At 35.6% G+C, this 20,162-nt stretch overlaps 1 protein-coding gene across 18 annotated transcripts in view; it reads right to left on the bottom strand.

The window, feature by feature from the left end:
* The window catches only part of Neb (nebulin), a 206,248-nt gene that overhangs the window by 121,584 nt on the left and 64,502 nt on the right, over positions 1–20,162 (bottom strand). For all 18 annotated transcript variants that reach the window (XM_076866351.2, XM_076866352.2, XM_076866354.2 and 15 more), the window contains exons 49-63: positions 19,498–19,809; positions 19,165–19,371; positions 18,349–18,453; positions 17,181–17,288; positions 14,242–14,553; positions 13,842–14,045; positions 10,238–10,342; positions 9,012–9,119; positions 8,355–8,666; positions 7,542–7,745; positions 7,181–7,285; positions 6,987–7,094; positions 5,419–5,730; positions 4,920–5,123; positions 4,354–4,458 (exon numbers count right to left, since the gene is read on the bottom strand). In XM_076866351.2, the coding sequence (XP_076722466.2) occupies positions 4,354–4,458; positions 4,920–5,123; positions 5,419–5,730; positions 6,987–7,094; positions 7,181–7,285; positions 7,542–7,745; positions 8,355–8,666; positions 9,012–9,119; positions 10,238–10,342; positions 13,842–14,045; positions 14,242–14,553; positions 17,181–17,288; positions 18,349–18,453; positions 19,165–19,371; positions 19,498–19,809 (2,811 nt within the window). The remainder of the gene's footprint in view (positions 1–4,353; positions 4,459–4,919; positions 5,124–5,418; positions 5,731–6,986; positions 7,095–7,180; positions 7,286–7,541; positions 7,746–8,354; positions 8,667–9,011; positions 9,120–10,237; positions 10,343–13,841; positions 14,046–14,241; positions 14,554–17,180; positions 17,289–18,348; positions 18,454–19,164; positions 19,372–19,497; positions 19,810–20,162) is intronic.

Below are 20,162 nucleotides of genomic sequence, written 5' to 3'. Positions count from 1 at the left end.
AAAAACCTCCAGAAAGGAGTCATTGACTCTGGACTAAGGATCAGGGAAGTTCCTGCAGGAGGGTGATCTTTGAGTTGGACCTTGAGTCATGGGCTGGTGTCCACAGACTAAGATGGAGCCAAGTGAAGAGAGAATGGCATGAATCAATGCACAGTGGACTAAGGCACCGGGTGGTGAAGGAAGTGGGAGAGGCCCCAGAGAGGAGGTGGCAGGAGAGGAATCCAAAGTTGGACTGTGAACACCTGAAGCTAAGAATCTGGTGCTCAATTCTACAGAAAATAGGAAACCAAGAAAAATCTTCCAGAAAGAGTGAAAAACTAAATTTGCATTATAACTTCCTGCCCCAAATGAAACGGAAACACAAAAAAATCGAACTAAGCTGACTGATAGAGAAAAGACAGAGAAAGGAAACCAGGCAGGCTAAGCACTCAATGGAGGGTGTTCTCCCTTGGCCTTTTTGAACTATCACTCATCCTACATCTTTTCTAAGCTTTCTTTAGCAGAGTTGAAAATTTCAGAAATGCTAAATGGAGAGTTACAAGGCTCTGTCTCCTGAAATTTCTGCACATGCAATCATGCAATGGATGTTTCCCTATACCAATTAAGGACCTCCACTATAAGTTTGGCTAAAAATTCAAGAGTAGGACTTGATGTTTTTATTTTTTAGTGAACAGCTACTTACACAAGCACTAAAACTGCAGTCTGCATCCCTAAAGCCACTTAAGATGGAGGGTATTCTATCTAAATTCTCTAAATTGTATCCTGAAGAAGAGTAAAATTCTATTGATCTGGGCTGTCAAAAAAATAATACTTTACTTGCTGGTGGCTCCAAGTTGGGATTTAAAAAAAAAAAATACAATCGATCAGCTTACATAGGCACAGAGTCACAAAAATCTCCACAGGCTTAAACCCATAGCCTCAGTCTAAGAAATGACACAGAGATAAATAGCAATCTCTGAACCGAGATTTAAACTTCCAAATGCATAAATTCTGGGTAGAGAAAACTTAGCTTCAGACCATGTAAATGCCTTGGAGTTGATCCCAAGTTCATGTGCACCAGCAGTGAGGGAGCAGCCAGTGTGCCCCTGGGGAGCACGGGGTGCAGAAATGAAGGTCAAATGTCCAGAAGAGGAAATGTTATAGCTAACCATATTCTACTTTAGTTATTCCGACTTCACAGTATTTTGTTCAAGTCTCAGTCACATTTTGCCAGGGATTTCATGTGAGGAATGCCCAGGAACTTAGGATGTTTAGATTACAAATAGAGAACCTGGGGTGTGACTGGTGGGGGAGGACCCCTGTGGCTATCACTACCTATGGGGGTAGGCACAGATTGGTTCTGCTAACTTCAGAGCACTGCGTGGATTTGAGAAATGTTGTGACTCAATATATCAGAAGCATTTTTTAAAAATCATGTATCAGAAGCACTTTCTAATGGAATTTTCCAGAAAACAGATGGATTTATGAGATAAGCTCCCTGTCCCTGGGAACCCTTGAGCAAAGGCGGGTCAATGACTTGTGGAGCCCGACCCCACAATATGTAGATCGGAGCCAACCTTTTCATCTATCAGACGCATAGTCTCTGATTTGATATCAAGGTCCTTGATCCATTTTGAGTTAACTTTTGTGCATGGCGAGAGGAGGGGATTCAGTTTCATTTTATTGCATATGGATTTCCAGTTTTCCCAGCACCATTTGTTGAAGATGCTATCCTTCCTCCATTGCATGCTTTTATCCCCTTTATCGAATATAAGATAGTTATAATTTTGTGGATTAGTTTCTGTGTCCTCTATTCTATACCATTGGTCCACCCGCCTGTTTTGGTACCAGTACCATGCTGTTTTTGTTACTATTGCTTTGTAGTACAGTTTGAAATCTGGTATCGATACACCTCCTGATTCACACTTCCTGCTTAGAATTGCTTTTGCTATTCTGGGTCTTTTATTTTTCCATATGAATTTCATGATTGCTTTATCTATTTCTACAAGAAATGCCGTTGGGATTTTGATTGGCATTGCATTGAACCTATAGAGAACTTTTGGTAATATTGCCATTTTGATGATGTTAGTTCTGCCTATCCATGAACAGGGTATATTTTTCCATCTCCTGAGATCTTCTTCTATTTCTCTCTTTAGGGTTCTGCAGTTTTCATTGTATAAATCTTTCACCTCTTTTGTTAGGTTGATTCCCAAGTATTTTATTTTTTTTGAGGATATTGTGAATGGGGTAGATGTCCTCATGTCCAGTTCAGAAGATTTGTCGCTGATATACAGGAATGCCTTTGATTTATGCGTGTTGATTTTATATCCAGCCACTTTGCTGAATTCATTTGTTAGCTCTAGTAGTTTCTTTGTAGACCCTTTTGTGTCTTCTAGGTATAGGATCATATCATCCACAAATTCCTTAATAGGACACCCATAGCACAAGAGTTAAAAACAAGAATCAACAAATGGGACTTACTTAAACTAAAAAGTTTTTTCTCAGCAAGAGAAACAATAAGAGAGGTAAATAGGGAGCCTACATCATGGGAACAAATTTTTACTCCTCACACTTCAGATAGAGCCCTAATATCCAGAGTATACAAAGAACTCAAAAAATTAAACAATAAGAAAACAAATAACCCAATCAACAAATGGGCCAAAGACCTGAACAGACACTTCTCAGAGGAGGACATACAATCAATCAACAAGTACATGAAAAAATGCTCACCATCTCTAGCAGTCAGAGAAATGCAAATCAAAACCACCCTAAGATACCACCTCACTCCAGTAAGATTGGCAGCCATTATGAAGTCGAACAATAACAAGTGCTGGCGAGGATGTGGGGAAAAGGGTACTCTTATACATTGCTGGTGGGACTGCAAAATGGTGAGGCCAATATGGAAAGCAGTATGGAGATTCCTGGGAAAGCTGGGAATGGAACCACCATTTGACCCAGCTATTGCCCTTCTCGGACTATTCCCTGAAGACCTCAAAAGAGCGTACTACAGGGATAATGCCACATCGATGTTCACAGCAGCACAATTCACAATAGCTAGACTGTGGAACCAACCCCGATGCCCCTCAATAGATGAATGGATAAAAAAAATGTGGCATTTATACACAATGGAGTACTACGCAGCACTAAGAAATGACAAAATCATGGAATTTGCAGGGAAATGGATGGCACTAGAGCAGATTATGCTAAGTGAAGCTAGCCAATCCCTAAAAAACAAATGCCAAATGTCTTCTTTGATATAATGAGAGCAACCAAGAACAGAGCAGGGAGGAAGAGCAGGAGGAAAAGATTAACATTAAGCAGAGTCATGAAGTGGGAGGGAAAGGGAGAGAAAAGGGAAATTGCTTGGAAATGGAAGGAGACCCTCATTGTTATACAAAATTACATATAAGAGTTTGTGAGGGGAATGGGAAAAAAATAAGGAGAGAAATGAATTACAGTAGATGGGGTAGAGAGAGAAGATGGGAGGGGAGTGGAGGGGGGATAGTAGAGGATAGGAAAGGTAGCAGAATACAACAGTTACTATTATGGTATTATGTAAAAATGTGGATGTGTAACCGATGTGATTCTGCAATCTTTGTAATGTTTTGAATAACCAATAAAAAAATAAAATTAAAAAAAAAAATGACTTGTGGAGTGGGAATTCCTTTATCAGAAGAGATGCTGACTCTCTGCCTTTAGCATAAAGGATTCTAAAATGGGGGCATGTGGCCTTATGCTGTCTAGAAGTGAAAAGGAAATGGCTTGTTAACACACACACTGACAGATTCTCTTTCATAGTCTCTCTGTCTCTGTTCCCAACTCTCTACAATACTTGGTGGAACTGTAATTTTAGTCCTTGACTTTAATTTTACACATTAAAAAGCTTAAATATACTTACAAAAGCTTTGCTTTACTGTCAAGAAGAGACACATTTGGCCTATTGCTTTTTCTTCTCTTCAAAATAATAAAACAAGGAGCTGGGCTATAGCTCAGTATTACAGTGTTTGCCTAGCATGTGTGAGGTACTGGGTTCAGTCCTCCACACTACATTCAATAAATAAATAAATAATTAAATAAAGGTATTGTATCCATTTACAATTTAAAAAAAAATTTTAAATAATAAAACAAAATAGACTATTTAATCTTATGGATACTACTTAAATCATTAATTCTTATCATTCGTTCTCCTTAAATGACAATTCTTACTACTTAAAGATTGACATCTGTGAGGGTGATTGAGAAATCTAAGATTTGTTTTTTTGCACGAAGAAAGATTCTTGATAAATTTGCCATTCAGCATTACATCATCTTGGAATAAACTGATTGAAGTAAGAAATAGGGTGCAAAGATCAAAGAACTAGCATCTGCTCTCACCTCACTATAGTTGATTTTGTTCATTCTTGCCAACATGATTTCTGGCGTGTCTGGCATTATGTGGATCTGGGTCTTGTCTTTGTCCCAGGCTTCTGTGTATAAACGCTATTAAAGAAAATATATAAATCCATCAGAAAAAGAATTTAGTGTACGATCAATAGGAATTTTGTTGTATATAAACAATGACAAAAAAGAGACAAGGTCATGGCATTTTATATTCATTATGTATTTTATAAATATCTTCAAGTAATCAGTTGGCAGCAGAATAGATATTTATAAATACCTTCTGAGAACCTAAAACATGTATGTTAATAATTAAAAGGAATGTAAGAATAAACATCTTTTATACAAAGATCATTTTCTATAAATTTATGCCATTTTATCAAAACCATGAAATAACTGAAATATTAAAGTATAAATAACATCAGTTTTATGATAGATTAGATGGAGAAATAATGAAGGATGATGGGTGTCTCTTTTTGCTCAATATTCCATGTCTTGTCTCAATTATGCTACTTTTTCTTCCATTCAGCTCCACCTTGGATCTCAGAATTCTGAAACCTCACCTTGTTCATGGTGATGGCATTATTCTTGGCCAATACTTGTTCCAGAGAATCAGTCACACTGGTAAATTTGAATTTGTCTGGAGGCTGACGATAGATTTTATCACTCAAAATTTCAGTTGCCCTTTTGCATTTTTCCACATCCAAAGAGCCAATGGGCACCCAGCCGATGCCTTTCATCCACTGGAGATCTGACTTATACAAATTCTGTTGACACAAATAGTGAATCAGTATTTATCCCTTCATTGGAGATGCATTTTTATCTATAAAACATAAAATCAAGTAAGAGTACACTTGAAAATAGTTTTGTAGGCATGTAGTGTTCAGACTGCAGGACATTTTGTCTGGAGGGTTAAAGGATTAACAACATTCCTAAGAAGAAAGGCAAGTATTCTTTGTTGACTAGGATTGGTGAGCTTGGTGCCACCCATTGCTACCTTCTCCAAGGGGAATTAATTCACCAACTTCCCACCTTGGCATGTCCAAGATCCTCAGTACTCACATCGCTCTGGAGGTCATAGGCCTGCCGAGCGTGGATGACATCATTCTGGTCGGGCAGGCACGTCCACTGGTGCAGGTAGTTTCTGTAGTCCACGTCACTCACTAAGGTCTGGCACTTCTTGGCCAGCACCACCCCCAGCATGTCCACTGGGCTGCTGAACTTGGTCTTCCACTTCTCAAAGTCTTTCTTGTACTCCCTGTCACTCTGGATTTTGGCCACATGCATGGACCACATCATCTTGGGGTCATCATGTATAGCTCGGGCACCAATATGGTGACCCAGCTGCTTACGATAGCCTTCTTTATACTTGAACTAGAAGAAGAAAAAGATGGTTTGTTATTTATTTTGACTTTAAGAAACATTACTAGGCTTAAATTATCATATTAATTAAAAATAATGATTTTCTTTGAATATGTAAGTATACAACACATGCATCTTAAAAACCATTTAGAAAACGAATGAAATATATATACAAAAAAGAAATTAAAACATGACTCTATTACTCAGAGAACTTTTTGTGGTGCATGTGTATAAAACAGAATAAAATTAGAGCATGAGTCAAACATTATATGGGTTGTTGCCTGCTCTTTTCAGTTATTATATAAGAATTTTCCTGTGTCACTAAGCAGTCTTTATGAATTTGATTTTTAAACTTGATTTTCTTTATGTGGATTATATTACTATGTTTCATCCTTTGATTGTTCATCATTCTTTTTTTTTAATTTAGATATGTATGAGAGTAGAGTGTGTTTTGACATATACGTACATGGAGTGCAACCCAGTACATTTAGGTTCCCATTCTTGTGGTTGTACATGATGTAGAGTTACACTGGTTGTGTATTCATATATGAGCATAAGAAAGTTATGTCCAATTCATTCTACCATTTTTCCTATTCCCAAATGACTATTCATTTTTAAATTATGATCATTACTTCCCACATTTTGGAAATAAAAGAAAAATATATTTTTCTACCTGATGAACAAAAGAAATGAAAGGATAAAAGTTTTAGAAATGTGAGAAAATCCACATTTTACTCCATATATGTATAATACGTCAAAATACCCTCTACTATCATATATATCTAAAAAGAACAAATTTTTTAAAAAAAGAAGGCAAATATCTGCAGCCCATCACTGGGTATAGGGACAAACATGGTCCGCATGGATGGTTGGACTTTGAGTAATGTATCCTATTTACTCAGTCTCTGTAGGGCCTGGGTTTGGTTTTGAAGGAACCCTATGATAAATTTGATTGTATAAAAAAAATAGATCATGTGGAAAAACCAAAAAGATATCTGAATTATAGTCAATTACCCAATACTTTTGTTCAGCAGGAAATGGACATGTTTTGAAATGCATGTTGCTATGGACTCAGCCATAGGTAGAATAGGTAGAATTTAACCTGGGTGCTAAGAATTTGATTACCATTATTTTAAACTATCTGCTGCAAAACCAAACCATTAGCAACAGTTTTAGCCTCATAGCTTACTTGCTCTACTATACATCTAGGCTAGAGAAAGTGATCTTGGATCCAAAGCTAAGATGAAGAATTTCTCAGGTGTACTTACATCACTGGCAATATCTCTGGAGGCCTTGGCGGCTTTAATGGGAATGGCATCCAGCCGCATATCATAGCCTTTCTTCTTGGCTTCTTCTAGGCCAAGTTTATATAATTTCTGAAATAGACATAAATAATCATAAGTTTTATTTATAAAGTGCATTGTAAGGAAAACATATCATTTACCTCTAATATACTGCTTACCTCACTGTAATTTACTTTGTTCTGTTTAGCTAGTAAAACTTCAGGGGTATCTGGCATAATGTGGATACTAGTTTTATCTTTATTCCAAGCTTCTGTATAGAGGTGCTAAAACAAACAAAATACAGGTCAGTAATGAATAGTCTGATTCTTAATGAGACTAAAGAGATTCTGCTCTGTGACCTGGTTGTGACACTTACAGGTTGAGACATTTCCTGTCAGTAAGAAGCACACTTACTTAAAAACTACTTTGATATCAAGTAAAAGAATTGAACATGAATTTTCTTTTATATTAACAAATTTCAGTGCTTCCACCAATTTTTTTTTTAAATCAGAACTTCATTCATGCAAAGAAAGGACTTACATGGTTCATGGTAATAGCATTATTTTTTGCCAAAACCATTGGTATGGAGTCCATAAGGCTGGAAAACTTGAATTTATCTGGGTGCTGACGGTAAACATGGTCACTCAAAATCTGAGTAGCTCTTTTGTTCTTCTCATCCTCTAGAGAACCAGAAGGTATCCAGCCAATGCCTTTTAGCCACTGAAGATCAGCCTTGTACAAATTCTGAAATTACAAGTGTCAAATCACTAAACAAAAGCATATATCCCTAAAGAAATAAGAGTTTATAGTATGTAACATTACATATGACTATATATAATATATGTATAATATTTTAATGAATTCTTACAAAATTTCAAAATTTTGGTATGAATTTTCAATCAACAAAATGCTCGGATCAGAAGCATATTTTGGAAAACACTTAACAGAAGCATGCAAAGGACAACTCAATTCTTTAATTGCCTAGATAGCAATCTAGAGGTTTCCATCAAAGCAATGACTCTGCTGATCTTTCTTTGTGGAATAATGAGGCCTCCAGATGTTGGTGAGTGGATAAAACTGGGCGTTAGTCCAGGGATGTGGAACTCATTGTGTAACCTCTACTCCCATCACATTAGGTGAATTTGTGTGTGTGTGTATGTGTGTGTGTGTGTGTGTGTGTGTGTGTGTGTGTGTGGTGCTAGGGATTGAACCCAGGGCCTAGCACATGCAAGGTAAGTACTCTAACAACTGAGCTATTTCCCCAGCCCTCAACTCCAATCACTTTAGGGGAATTTTGACACTAAGGAAAACATAAACAATATTTAACTGATCAAAGAGAAACCTTAGACTCACATCACTCTGGAGATCATAGGCCTGCCGAGCGTGGATGACATCATTCTGGTCAGGCAGGCACGTCCACTGGTGCAGGTAGTTCTTGTAGTCCACATCACTCACTAAGGTCTGGCACTTCTTGGCCAGCACCACCCCCAGCATGTCCACTGGGCTGCTGAACTTGGTCTTCCACTTCTCAAAGTCCTTCTTGTACTCCCTGTCACTCTGGATTTTGGCCACGTGCATGGACCACATCATCTTGGGGTCATCTTTAATATTCCGGGCTCCAATGTGGTGGCCCAGCTGTTTGCGGTACCCATCTTTGTACTTGTACTGAGGGAAGAAAAGAATGTATCTCATTTCTTTCAAAATTAACTTATGTTGCCATTTTTTGTGGGAAATCACAAATCACTTTAATTCAAAATATTGTACTAATCCTGGAAAGCCACAGATTTTGTTTTTTGATAGGAAAGATTAAAGGCTAAATTCAGTTACAATTTCATACATAATAAATGCATCCTTGATCTTATTCCTCATCCCACACTGCATGTCTGGGACTATTTCACTGTTTTAATTTGTTATCCCATAGAAGATTTTGTTCTATTTAAAATTACACTGAGACTGCTTTGAGGGGATTAATTGTAATTCGATCAATATCAACAGGGGATGGGGTCTTACTTCACTGGCAATTTCCCGGGATGCTTTGGCTGCTTTGATTGGTATGGCATCAACAGGAAGATCGTAGCCTTTTTTCTTCAGCTCCTCATAACCCATTCGGTAGAGTTTCTGTTGAGAGAAGGTCACTTGGCAAACTGTTCTCTATAAACAACTGCATATGCAGCATAATGAATCCAATGTGCTGAATACTTTAAGAGTCCATGGAATAGTATTTGTGCTCTAGACTACTCAAATATAATTGGAAATTATGGTCGGGGATTGCTAATGATCTTATTTTAAACTTTAAAGCTTTTTAATTGCCTAGATGCACAAAATTAAATGTCAGCTCTTCCCAAATTCTTATGAGACTGCAGAAGCAAACTGATAGAAAAATGGAATGAAAGATACTTAGATACTGTTTTCCAATTAATGTGGAGTATTTTACTAGGAGCTATTTTTAGAAAAGAGTAACACCTGTCCATGTTTCTCCTCTAGGGGGAAAATTATGTGTAAGTGACTTCTGCTTCTGCTTTCATGTGGCTGATGTATTGTGAATGATTGTTTATAATATAGGGCCATCTAAAGAAGGATCAACATCTGTAGGTAATATACAGAATCCTTCAAAATTTTTTAAAGCTAAAAATTTTAAAGAGCTTAACCATTAAATTTTTATAATTTATGTATAATCATTTGTTTCTTCATATTTGTGACATAATTAAGAACTATACTAATCCTTATGGTATTATTATTCTAACATATTTAATGTTGAAGTCACTCTCCTGGAGCTTAAAATATGTTCTTAAAATAGTTTATTTTTTGCATCTATGAATTTCAGGAGATTATGTTGACAATAAAAATGAAATTATCCCGCATGAATTTTATATGCTCACTCACTCAAACTTTCATTGAACATCTACTATGTGTTGGGCACGGTGCTAAGTGAGCACTCAAGACCCAGTAGGAATTGCGTATAAGAAACACCTGCCCCATATAGGGACATTTCATTACTTTGAGATGTGTAATAGTGGAACGCAAGGCACAGAGAGAGCAGCTTCCCAACTCTGCCTGTGACAGGAGTACCAAAATCTTGAATTTCAATCTGAAAGTTTTATATAAGGGATCTGAATCACATGTAGTTTATTAATTTAAATGGTTCAGGGATTCAAAGAGACTTCCAAACAACTCCAATGACATAGAAGCAATTAAAATGAGCTTTCTGAAAATGCATGCTGAATTTGGAAACTTACATCACTTGTATTGATTAAGTTTGCCTTAGCCAGAATAATGTCAGGTGTATCAGGCATGATGTGAATTTGAGTCTTGTCCTTGTCCCAAGCTTCTCTATAAAGTCTCTAAAATGAGAAATAAGAATTTTTCAATGGTTTTATTAGATCAGCACATGATATAGGTGGCTTCTACATTAAGCATCATTAAGTATTGCATTTACATTAAACATTATTATTGATGGAATAGTAGACAATATAAACATCTGGAACACGATTGTCTTCCAAAATGTATATTAAGGACCACACTTTCAAAGTTACAGATAATTCTGCCCTTAAGAAATCAGTCCAAGTAATTAGAACTTTGCCAATGTTATCAAAAGGAACAGGTTTTTTTATTTTGGGGGTTGTAAAGTTTCCCTTAGTGTTTAATTGCAAGACAGCCCTGGCCTTCTCAAAAAATAACTTATTCAAAGTTTGCCTAGAAATTAGGGAGTTTCATTTCTTATGTGGCTGGGAGAAATAGAAAGTCTGCTAGCCCATTTTCAGCCTTTATTGGATCCAATAATAGCCATTTTAACCATAGGCCTTCCCTTTTACCCACCCTAATTTTAGAATTAGCCAATTGTATAAATTGTACCCAAGTCCTCCAAATAGAGTGAAGGGCAGCATTGTGTTAGTGGACTGCTTGCCCAGGTGCACTTGCTAGCCAAGTTCTGTAGCTTGCCCTTCTGTCAGAATTAAATGCCTTGCCTACCTACTTTTGAACGTGTTTGATTTCTTGCAGCACCTCGGTATTTCTAACAGGCTTACTATTTATATTAATATTATTTTTGAGGATTCGGATTCCCAAAAGGATTACATTTGGGAATTTATTAAAATCTATTTGATGTTCAAAAGCTATCCTTAAGTTTGTCCTCAATAGAAAACAAAGAGACCCAGACAAAAATCTCAGTTATCTCACTTATCTAAACCAGGTTATTTATATAATATTAGAAAATAGCTCCACAAGATACTTATCAATTACAAAGGGTAAAATGGTAACTTGAGAGTGATCAGTTTAAATTATCAGTAATGGAACAAATTGATATAATGTGCCTCCTAATATGATATACTCAGGACCCAATGTGAGCTAGCCTGAAAAGAGAATCTGAATCTAATCACGAGGACACCAGGAAACACAACTCCAGCAGACCCTACAAAATAAGTGGCCTGAAGTTTTTACAAATGTCAAGGACTTGGAAGATGTAGAAATAGTGAGAAAATAGTCCAGAATAATGGAAACTAAAGATATGGCAAGAAAACGTAGCACATGATCTTGGATTGGATCCTGGACCAGGAAAAAAATTTTTTCTTTTGCTATAAATGACATTAGTGACAAAATTGAACAAATTCTGCAAACTGATAATTATCAACATTAATTTCATAATTTTGATCATTCTAATGTAAGTTATATAAGAAGTCCTTATTTTCAGCAGATACACACTGAAGTATTTCAGGGTGATGAAGCATCATAAAGTAATTTACTTTGTCATATAGATACATTCAGGAGACAGGGAAAATGAGGGAGGGAAGAAGAGAGGGAAAGAGAATACAAATGTGTTAAAACATTAATGTTTGTGAAATGTGAGTGGAAAAAATACATAATTTATACTGGGTTTGAACTTTTATGTATGCCTAAGTTTATTCCAATATAATATTTTTCAAAATTTCATGGATTCCTTGGATTTGTCAATTTCCCTTTGAGATATTTTGTGTGAGATGAGTAGGTTGGCACTTTTCTTTTTGAATATATATACTACAGCTCATATAACCTAGAAAAGCTGATTAAGATCTTCAGGGCCAAAACAAATCAAAGCTCATCATTTTTCATTATTTTTTCCAGCTCTGCACCAACCTTTCTGATCAAGAACACCAATTTTTCAACCTTACTACTGGTTTCATTTGCTGGACAATTCTTGGTTGTAGAGGGCTCTCTTGTGCACTGTGGTATTTTTAGCAGCATACCTAGTTTCTATCCACTAGAGGACAGTAGCATGCCACCCTCAAGTTGTGACAAAAATATTTGTAGATGTCAAATGTCTCCTGTGGGACAAAACTGTCCCTGGTTAATAACCACTAAATGAGATCATTACTTCAACGGCATGTGCCACTTTCATTCCATGGAACCCAGGAAAAAATGCTAATATTGAATATGCTGGCAGATTTATCAGCCTACATAAAAGAAGAGGCAGCAGGTGCAAAGAGCCTAACTAGTCTGGGTTCTACTCCAGAGGCCTTAGCAGATCAGTATTTTTGCATCCCTGTACCTAGGGCTCACAGCTGGGGATGTGTCCATTAACTTTATGATTCAGGTTTTTCTCTTGCTCATCTTATTAGTCAGAGCTTTCTCCCAAGAAACTAGGACTAGGATTCAAAGAGAAGGAAAATACTCTTGCCATCATAAAAAAAAGAAGAAGAAATGAATACTTAGACATTCATAATGAAGTTGACAAGTCAGAATTTACTTTAAATTTTGGAAACAAAATTGCAAAAATCTGAAGGGTTGCTTATGAAGAGAGGAGCTAAAACTTACTGATGCTTACTATAAGCTGATTATGGGTTTACATGTTACATAAAACTCATAATGCATATGATAAACACAAAATATATAGATATTAAATATAGTATATGTATTTATACCATTTCAAGTGTCTAATTATATATCTATTTAAGCTTTCTTTTTTTTCTTTTTTTTTAAACCACACTCAGGATTGAACCCAGTGGCAATCTACCACTGAGCTACACCTTCCAGTTCTTTCTATTTTTATTTAATTTTTTTTACCAGTTCCAGAATCTCAGTACATATAATCCAATCTACTGAAACGTTCAGGATTAGGCTTTTAGTTGAGTACTGATTAATCTTTCCTTTCTGTGCATGAAATTATTCCAAACTGCCTTTATTTATTTTATTCAATAAATACTTCCTGAGCACCTATTATTTACCAGGCAATGGTGTCAGTACTAGAGAAGAAAATAAGTTGGAGATGAAATACACAATTATATACTATGCAATAGTATTATTGATTTATCTTGATTTAGTAGAACTAACTTTATCAATCATTTGGCAGAAAAATAACAATCTTTATAATACTTTCACTGTGCCTTTGTAAGGTATTCAGAACCTCTTGCCTTAGTATTCTTTATCCCAACAACAACAAAATCCTAGGTCTTTAATGCACTCAAGTTTCAAAGAACAAAATATAATCAATAATTTCTCAATACATCTAGCTAAATAAGGAAGGTTTAGGTGACTAAAACTGACACTAGACTTTTTTACCTTATTCAGTGTAAGGTAGTTGATAATTCAAAGGAAACCAATGTAAAATGTTTTTGCTGTGTTATATGATGCAATTCTCTCCTAATCTATTCACTTATTTATTTTAGTTTTGCTTGTTTGTTTTTGAGACAGGGTCCTGTTAAGTTGCCCAGGCTGACCTCCCAACTCAGCCTTCCCAGTGAGTCACTAGGATTACAGGTGCACAGCATCACGTTCAGATTTCTACTCAATATTAAGTGAAAGTTACTAAGCAACTGCCAAATGGCAGCCAGTATAATCTATTTAATAAATTTCTAAAGAATTACTCACATCACTCCTATTTTTGGCATTTGTTTTTGCCAGAACTATGTCCATGGCATCAGGAATGCTGGTAAACTTGTTTTTGTCTGGAGGCTGGCGATATTTCTTCTCACTGATGATTTCTGAAGCCCGCTTATTCTTTTCTGCTTCCAAAGAACCAAGGGGACTCCATCCTATGCCTCTCAGCCACTCAAGGTCAGACTTATACACATTCTGTCAAAGGACAAAGCAAGCCATCAAAACCCCATCCTCTCCTGTATCTATGCCTTAAGTGATTCTATGCACTACATATAGATGCACTTTAGATTTTCAAGACAATTCCTCTTTCTAGTTTCTTTTTTATGACTAAGTGGCTACTAATATGAAATATGAAGTAATACACAAACTATTAAATTTAATAGACACTGACCTCACTTTGTAGTTCGTATACTTTTTTAGCTTGGATGACGTCATTCTGATCAGGTAGGCATGTCCACTGATGTAAGTAGTTCTTGTAGTCTATATCACTAACCAAGGCCTGACATTTCTTGGCTAGCACCACTCCCAGCATGTCCACTGGGCTGGTGTACCTGGTTTTCCACTTTTCAAAATCTTTCTTATATTCTCGTTCACTCTGCATTTTGGCTACATTCATTGATAACACAAGCTTTGGGTCATCTTGCAAACTCCGGAATCCAATATGGTGTCCAAGTTGTTTCCGGTAGCCTTGTTTATATTTAAACTGAAATCAGAGGAAACATAGTTCTTTTATTAACACAAAAACCAAACTACATTAAATTTTCTTTGTTTTTGTATTTGATTTTAAAAACTGAAATGAGAAAAGAGATGATCATGCTAACTTAGTAAGAAATGTTTTCTCACTTAGGTAAATTTTATTTAAGTGGAAGCTATCAAAGAAATCTAATGTAGTTGAGTATCAAGTAAGTTTATGTTGAGAAATTAATTCCAACCAGAAGTAGAAATATATCCTTGGATATGCTAGTCATGGTATATGCTGACTTTCCAGATGACATTTTATCAAGCCCTTGTTCGATTATTAGGGGAATGATGATCTCATGAGAAAAAAATATAAGCTGAATGGCAAATATTCTTACTAATATGAATAACCACAATACTCAGTTTCATGGTTATGCATGACTTGGTCACCAGGCTTAAAAGTGTATTTATTCAGTAGCAGGATTTTTAGATATTTATCATATCATTATGTCATACACCATGTCCTGTTTGGGAATCTATGTCTTGCATGCATGGGTGGCCAAATGGGTAAAAATGAATTATATAAATTAAAGAGAGTAAAATTAAAATCCAGCATTTAGATTCTTTGGGAAAAATGACATTAGCATTGGATGACAATAACAACAATGATAATGAGTATAATAACATCTACTGGATGTTAGGTGCTAAACATATATTACTACTCAGATAAGTAGATTCTGCTTTCTCACAATACTCAGTTTCATGGTTATGCATATTAAAACTACTCAGGATTTTAAATTGACTGTAGCTTCATACAGACAATCTGACAAAGTTGCTTATAAAAACTAGGGCCATAAAGTCTGTATGGGCACAGATAAATGCATATCAGAATCTCATTTATTCTGGCCTGACCTCTTGTAGCAATAGATCACCACTAAATTTTGAGACACTCTATTTTAAGAGAATTAAAAAAAACAAACAGGATAAACCACTAATAGGATGATCAGAAGATTGAAGAACTTATTAATCTAAAGCCCAAGGAGAGCAAATAAGAAATTGAAATGTTTGAGGAGATATCAAAGAGAAGGGAAAATAAGCTACTTTGTGATGCTCTAGAACAGAGATTGATTGGTAAAATATTTAAGATTGAAAATAAGAAAGTGTATAATGACAAGTGGAGATGATCCAATAAGGAAATGACCTGCTTTGAAGGATTCCAAAAGTTTATATTTGTAAATATCCACAGACTATTAGACCTGGAGAAAAGATCTGATGCTGAGTGGGGAGATGGGATTAAATAACCTTTATGTATTTTCTAACTCTAAATTCTATTATTTTAATGTATTAAATTATATATTTAAAATAGCACTCATTTTCTGAAATTTTATATATAACAATCACTTGAAACTGAAAGGAAATACAATATCTACAATGGTGGGAAAGTTTACTTTAGTTGATTTTAAAGGAAGATTTAAAAAGGTTCTATCTAATTAATGGGTTCAAAAGAAAAGAAATTAGGTACTGTCAAATGTTGGGTTGTCCAGAAATTATTGATGCTATTTCTTCAATTCCTAAACTATTTTTAGCATATAACATTAAATGAAAATGAATTTACTTTCTGGGGAATATTCAAGCATCATTATCACTTTAGGTTCATCATTACATCAATTCTAATGAGTTATTGACAGATAAGCTAGAGAGTGTGGATAATATATTATCAGATTAATTATCTAGCATTTCTGGAGTGCCACAATTTGATTAGGCAGAATTTCCCCTTAAATTCTTAGAATTTGTCAGATTCTGTCTTTAAGCACTGTCTTTCCCTTCTGTACTTCAACCTGTATACTGAACCAGATCATTCTTTTGTTTTTGAGATTTTCATTAAGAGGTCATATTTCTCTATGAAATTTTAGTAATTTATTCTCTATCACCAATATCCTATGAATTTTTCCCATTAATTTTTGGGATTAGCAAAATGGTTATAGGTAAATTATCTAAGTGTAACATACAAAAATTTAACCATGTTTAGTTTATTTGTCAGATATATTACCCTTTCTAGTAATTAGAAATTACTTTTTTGGAACACAAAGATCCACAAAGATCTGAACTTTGAACCAGACATCCAGCAGAAAGTAGAGTTAAACCCTCTAATCCTTATACCTAAATTTCTGAACCTTTCGGGATTTTTATATTCCCCAAGCTAATTAATTGTAATGATGTAAGTAAAAGGATGGGCTAAATAAAAATAATTGACACCTAATTTTACACTATCTACATGTAATACCTATTAACATTGTGTTGTTGAGGCTGATTTATTATCTAGCAATTTGCCTTTGTCCAAAATATAGAAGCAGAAAACAGGAAAATTAATTTGAGGCACAGTAGAAAAACTGAAATCTCTGGTTCTTTGGTGTATCTCGAGACACAACATGTTAAAGCAATGATCTGACAGGTGTTCTAGCTGACCTGCAAAGAAGCCCCTGTTCCTATTTGAATAGTGAAAGATAAAGTGCAGTCTGTTTAACCAAAGAGGGAGGAGAAGATGAGGGAAAAACATTACATTTTGAAAAGTAAAGTCTATCTACAAAAATAGTTGCCAACATTATGTCATTCTGATAAAAATATCCTCAAACAAATCAAAATAGAACTTACATCACTAGCAATGTCCCTTGAAGCTTTGGCCAGCTGTACTGAAATCGCATCTACCGGGAGATCATAGCCTTTCTTCAAAGCTTCTTCCCATCCAAGCTTATACAGTTTCTGAAAATTAAAAAAATTCATTAGCATTATTTCTTCTTTATTAAAAATCTCAATAGATTATCAAGCAGAAGTTTGCTTCAGAGAATAGTTATCAGATTCTAATATCATCTACTTTATCTCTATAAAGATATTGATAAAACCCAAATAGGTTTTATAATAGAAAAAGTACTGAGGCTGTATCATGTGACCTGGCTTGATTTTTATTTTGGCTCTGAGAATCCTTAGTGGTATATTTGAACAACAATATGGTCACATCGGGTATATAAGGTACCTTTCCTCCTGCTGTTAACTACAGTCTGGTTCAATGTTCTAAAGATCAATATTGAGAAAACTAAAAGAAAATGAGATCACAAAATTTTAATTACTTAAGTGATAAAAGTAATAGATGAAATATCTTTTAAAAGTTGCAATAGATGAATTAACCTATGTGAGTGTTAAAACTGGATAGTAACAAAAATAACAGTTATCCAGTACTTTCTATTGACAGCTAATTTTATACTATCTACATGTAAAATAGTACCAGGTACTATGCTGAGAGCTTTCTATAGAATTTCCCATTTGGTCCTCAAAGAAATCTAATGTCATAGGCACTTTTATGATTTTATTCCTAATTTTAGGAATAAGAAAACTGAGGTTTATAGAGGTAGGTGATTTGCTCAATATCAAGTAACTCATAAATGCCAAAGCCAAAACACACACCAGGTCTTTTATTTGTGTGGTGCCGGGGATTGAACCCAGAGCCTTGTGCATGCGGGAAAGCACTCTTCCAACTGAGCTATATCCCCAGCCCACACCAGGTCTTTTTGATGCAATTTTTTTTTTCATTTCAACATTTCCTTATAAATAAAATAAATACAGTACCTGCCTCCATGTAGCATATGGCTGTAGCTGAAGGTACATTCTGCAACTTAATACATTCTGCAACTTCCTTAAGCAAAACAGCTTGAGAGTCACTCACTTCCATGGCTTAGCGTTTACATAAGTTATTTACTAGTACATCACTTACAAGTTTAATAAGTCTTAAAGTTAAAACATAATAGTAATATTTATGTACTTTTACCTGACTAAATAGTGTTTGATTCTGCTTGGCTTGTAAAATATCTGGTGTGTCAGGCATCACATGGATCTTGGTCTTATCTTTATTCCAATCAATTGTGTACAAATGCTGGGAAGAGAGGAAAAAGATACATGAAATCTGAATAAACTGGGACAAACAGCAAAGAAAATAAATATACAGGTGATTTGAACATGCTTACTTAGAACAAGTAAATAATAACTAAAGTAAGATATGATTCAGAAAAGATATTAAAAACTCAGATTTTACTTTTTTGAGGGGATATTAGGGATTGAAACCAAGGGTGCTTTACCACTGAGCCTCGTTCCCCAGCCCTTTTTATTTTTTATTTTGAGACAGGGTCTTGCTAAGTTGCTTAAAGCCTCACTAAGTTGCTGAGACTGGCCTCCAACCTGTAATCCTCCTGCCCCAGTCTCTCTAGTCACTGGTATTACAGGGATGCACCACTGCACCTGGCTTTTACAAACTTTGATCTTTTAAAAAAAATAGCATTTTAGATAATTTACATCATCTAGAATGGATTGAAAGTACTTAAAGATAATCATTTTAAAATATAAGTAATTTCCCCAACTATGTATAACTCTAATGTTCTAATAAAAATATAAGTAATTTCTAATCTTACTAGAAGGGCAAGGGAAAGAAATGTGAGATGAGTATCAGAAAATGACATTGGAAATGCTCCAGAATTATTTGCCATTTCCTGGAAATGGTAGACCTGAGTTAAATTTCTCCAACAGAAACCAAAAACGGTTAACCTTTCCTCACTTGGGAGTTATGCCTCAGGACAACTGTTCTCGATACCTTGTTCATGGTGTGTGCATTCTGCTTGGCAAGCACCATGTCCATGGAATCAGTCAGCTTCTTAAACTGGAAGCTGCTCGGGTGCTGGCGGTATTTCTGGTCGCTGGCGTATTCAGTGGCTTTCTTGGCCTTCTCCACTTCGAGGGAACCGGCTGGACTCCAGCCAAGCCCTTTGTACCATTCATTGTAGTCCTGCTTATATTCATTCTATAAAGAGAAGAGGCAAATTCCACTTTACATAAATGACTTAGATACCAAAGTGTGGCATTGAAGACTGTACTCTTCCTGCCCATCTAGGAATCCAACCATGGCCCAGGTGGAAGGGAACCTTACATCACTCTGGATGTGATTCATGTTCCTGGTCAGCTCAATGTTCATGGCATCGGGAAGGAGGATGTACTTGTGGATCAGATGCTTGTAGTTAGTGTTGGTGATGTTGGCTTGGGCATCCTTGGCAGCTGTGACACTGAGCATGTCGGCAGGGGTGTGGTAGCTGGTCTTTGTCTTCTCATAGTTTTTCTTGTACTCTCGATCAGATTGCATCTTCGCTACTTGCATGGAGTGGACTAACTTGGGATCATCTTCAAGACTGCGGAAACCAACCATTTTTCCCTTCTCCTTTTCATAATTGTACTTGTATTTATACTGTGAAGAAAATATAAATGTGCGTAAAGAGCAATTCTGTGGACTAGAAATCATTCCAATATCAGTGTTTTGTATTTCATTAAAAATGATACTTGTAGAGAACCTTATAGTTCACAGAACACATTCTTGACATTTTCTGTGCATTCACAAAACACATTCTATGACATTTCTCAAAACTACACCTGGTAAGGTAGATAGCAAAGTTCTTATTACTGCCCTCATTTATTTCATAGATGATTATGAGCTGAAACCAGAGAGATGAATGAACTTGCTGAGGTAGCTAAGGATTGGAACCTAGGTTTTGCGATGCTGTATCACACTGACTTATACACACTGTTGTTATAAGAATAGGA

Source organism: Callospermophilus lateralis, chromosome 9 (genome assembly GCF_048772815.1).
Source record: "Callospermophilus lateralis isolate mCalLat2 chromosome 9, mCalLat2.hap1, whole genome shotgun sequence".
In the NCBI taxonomy this organism is placed as follows: Eukaryota; Metazoa; Chordata; class Mammalia; order Rodentia; family Sciuridae; genus Callospermophilus; species Callospermophilus lateralis.
The sequence above is the reverse complement of the archived record's forward strand: the minus strand, read 5'-3'. Positions and strand labels throughout refer to the sequence as shown.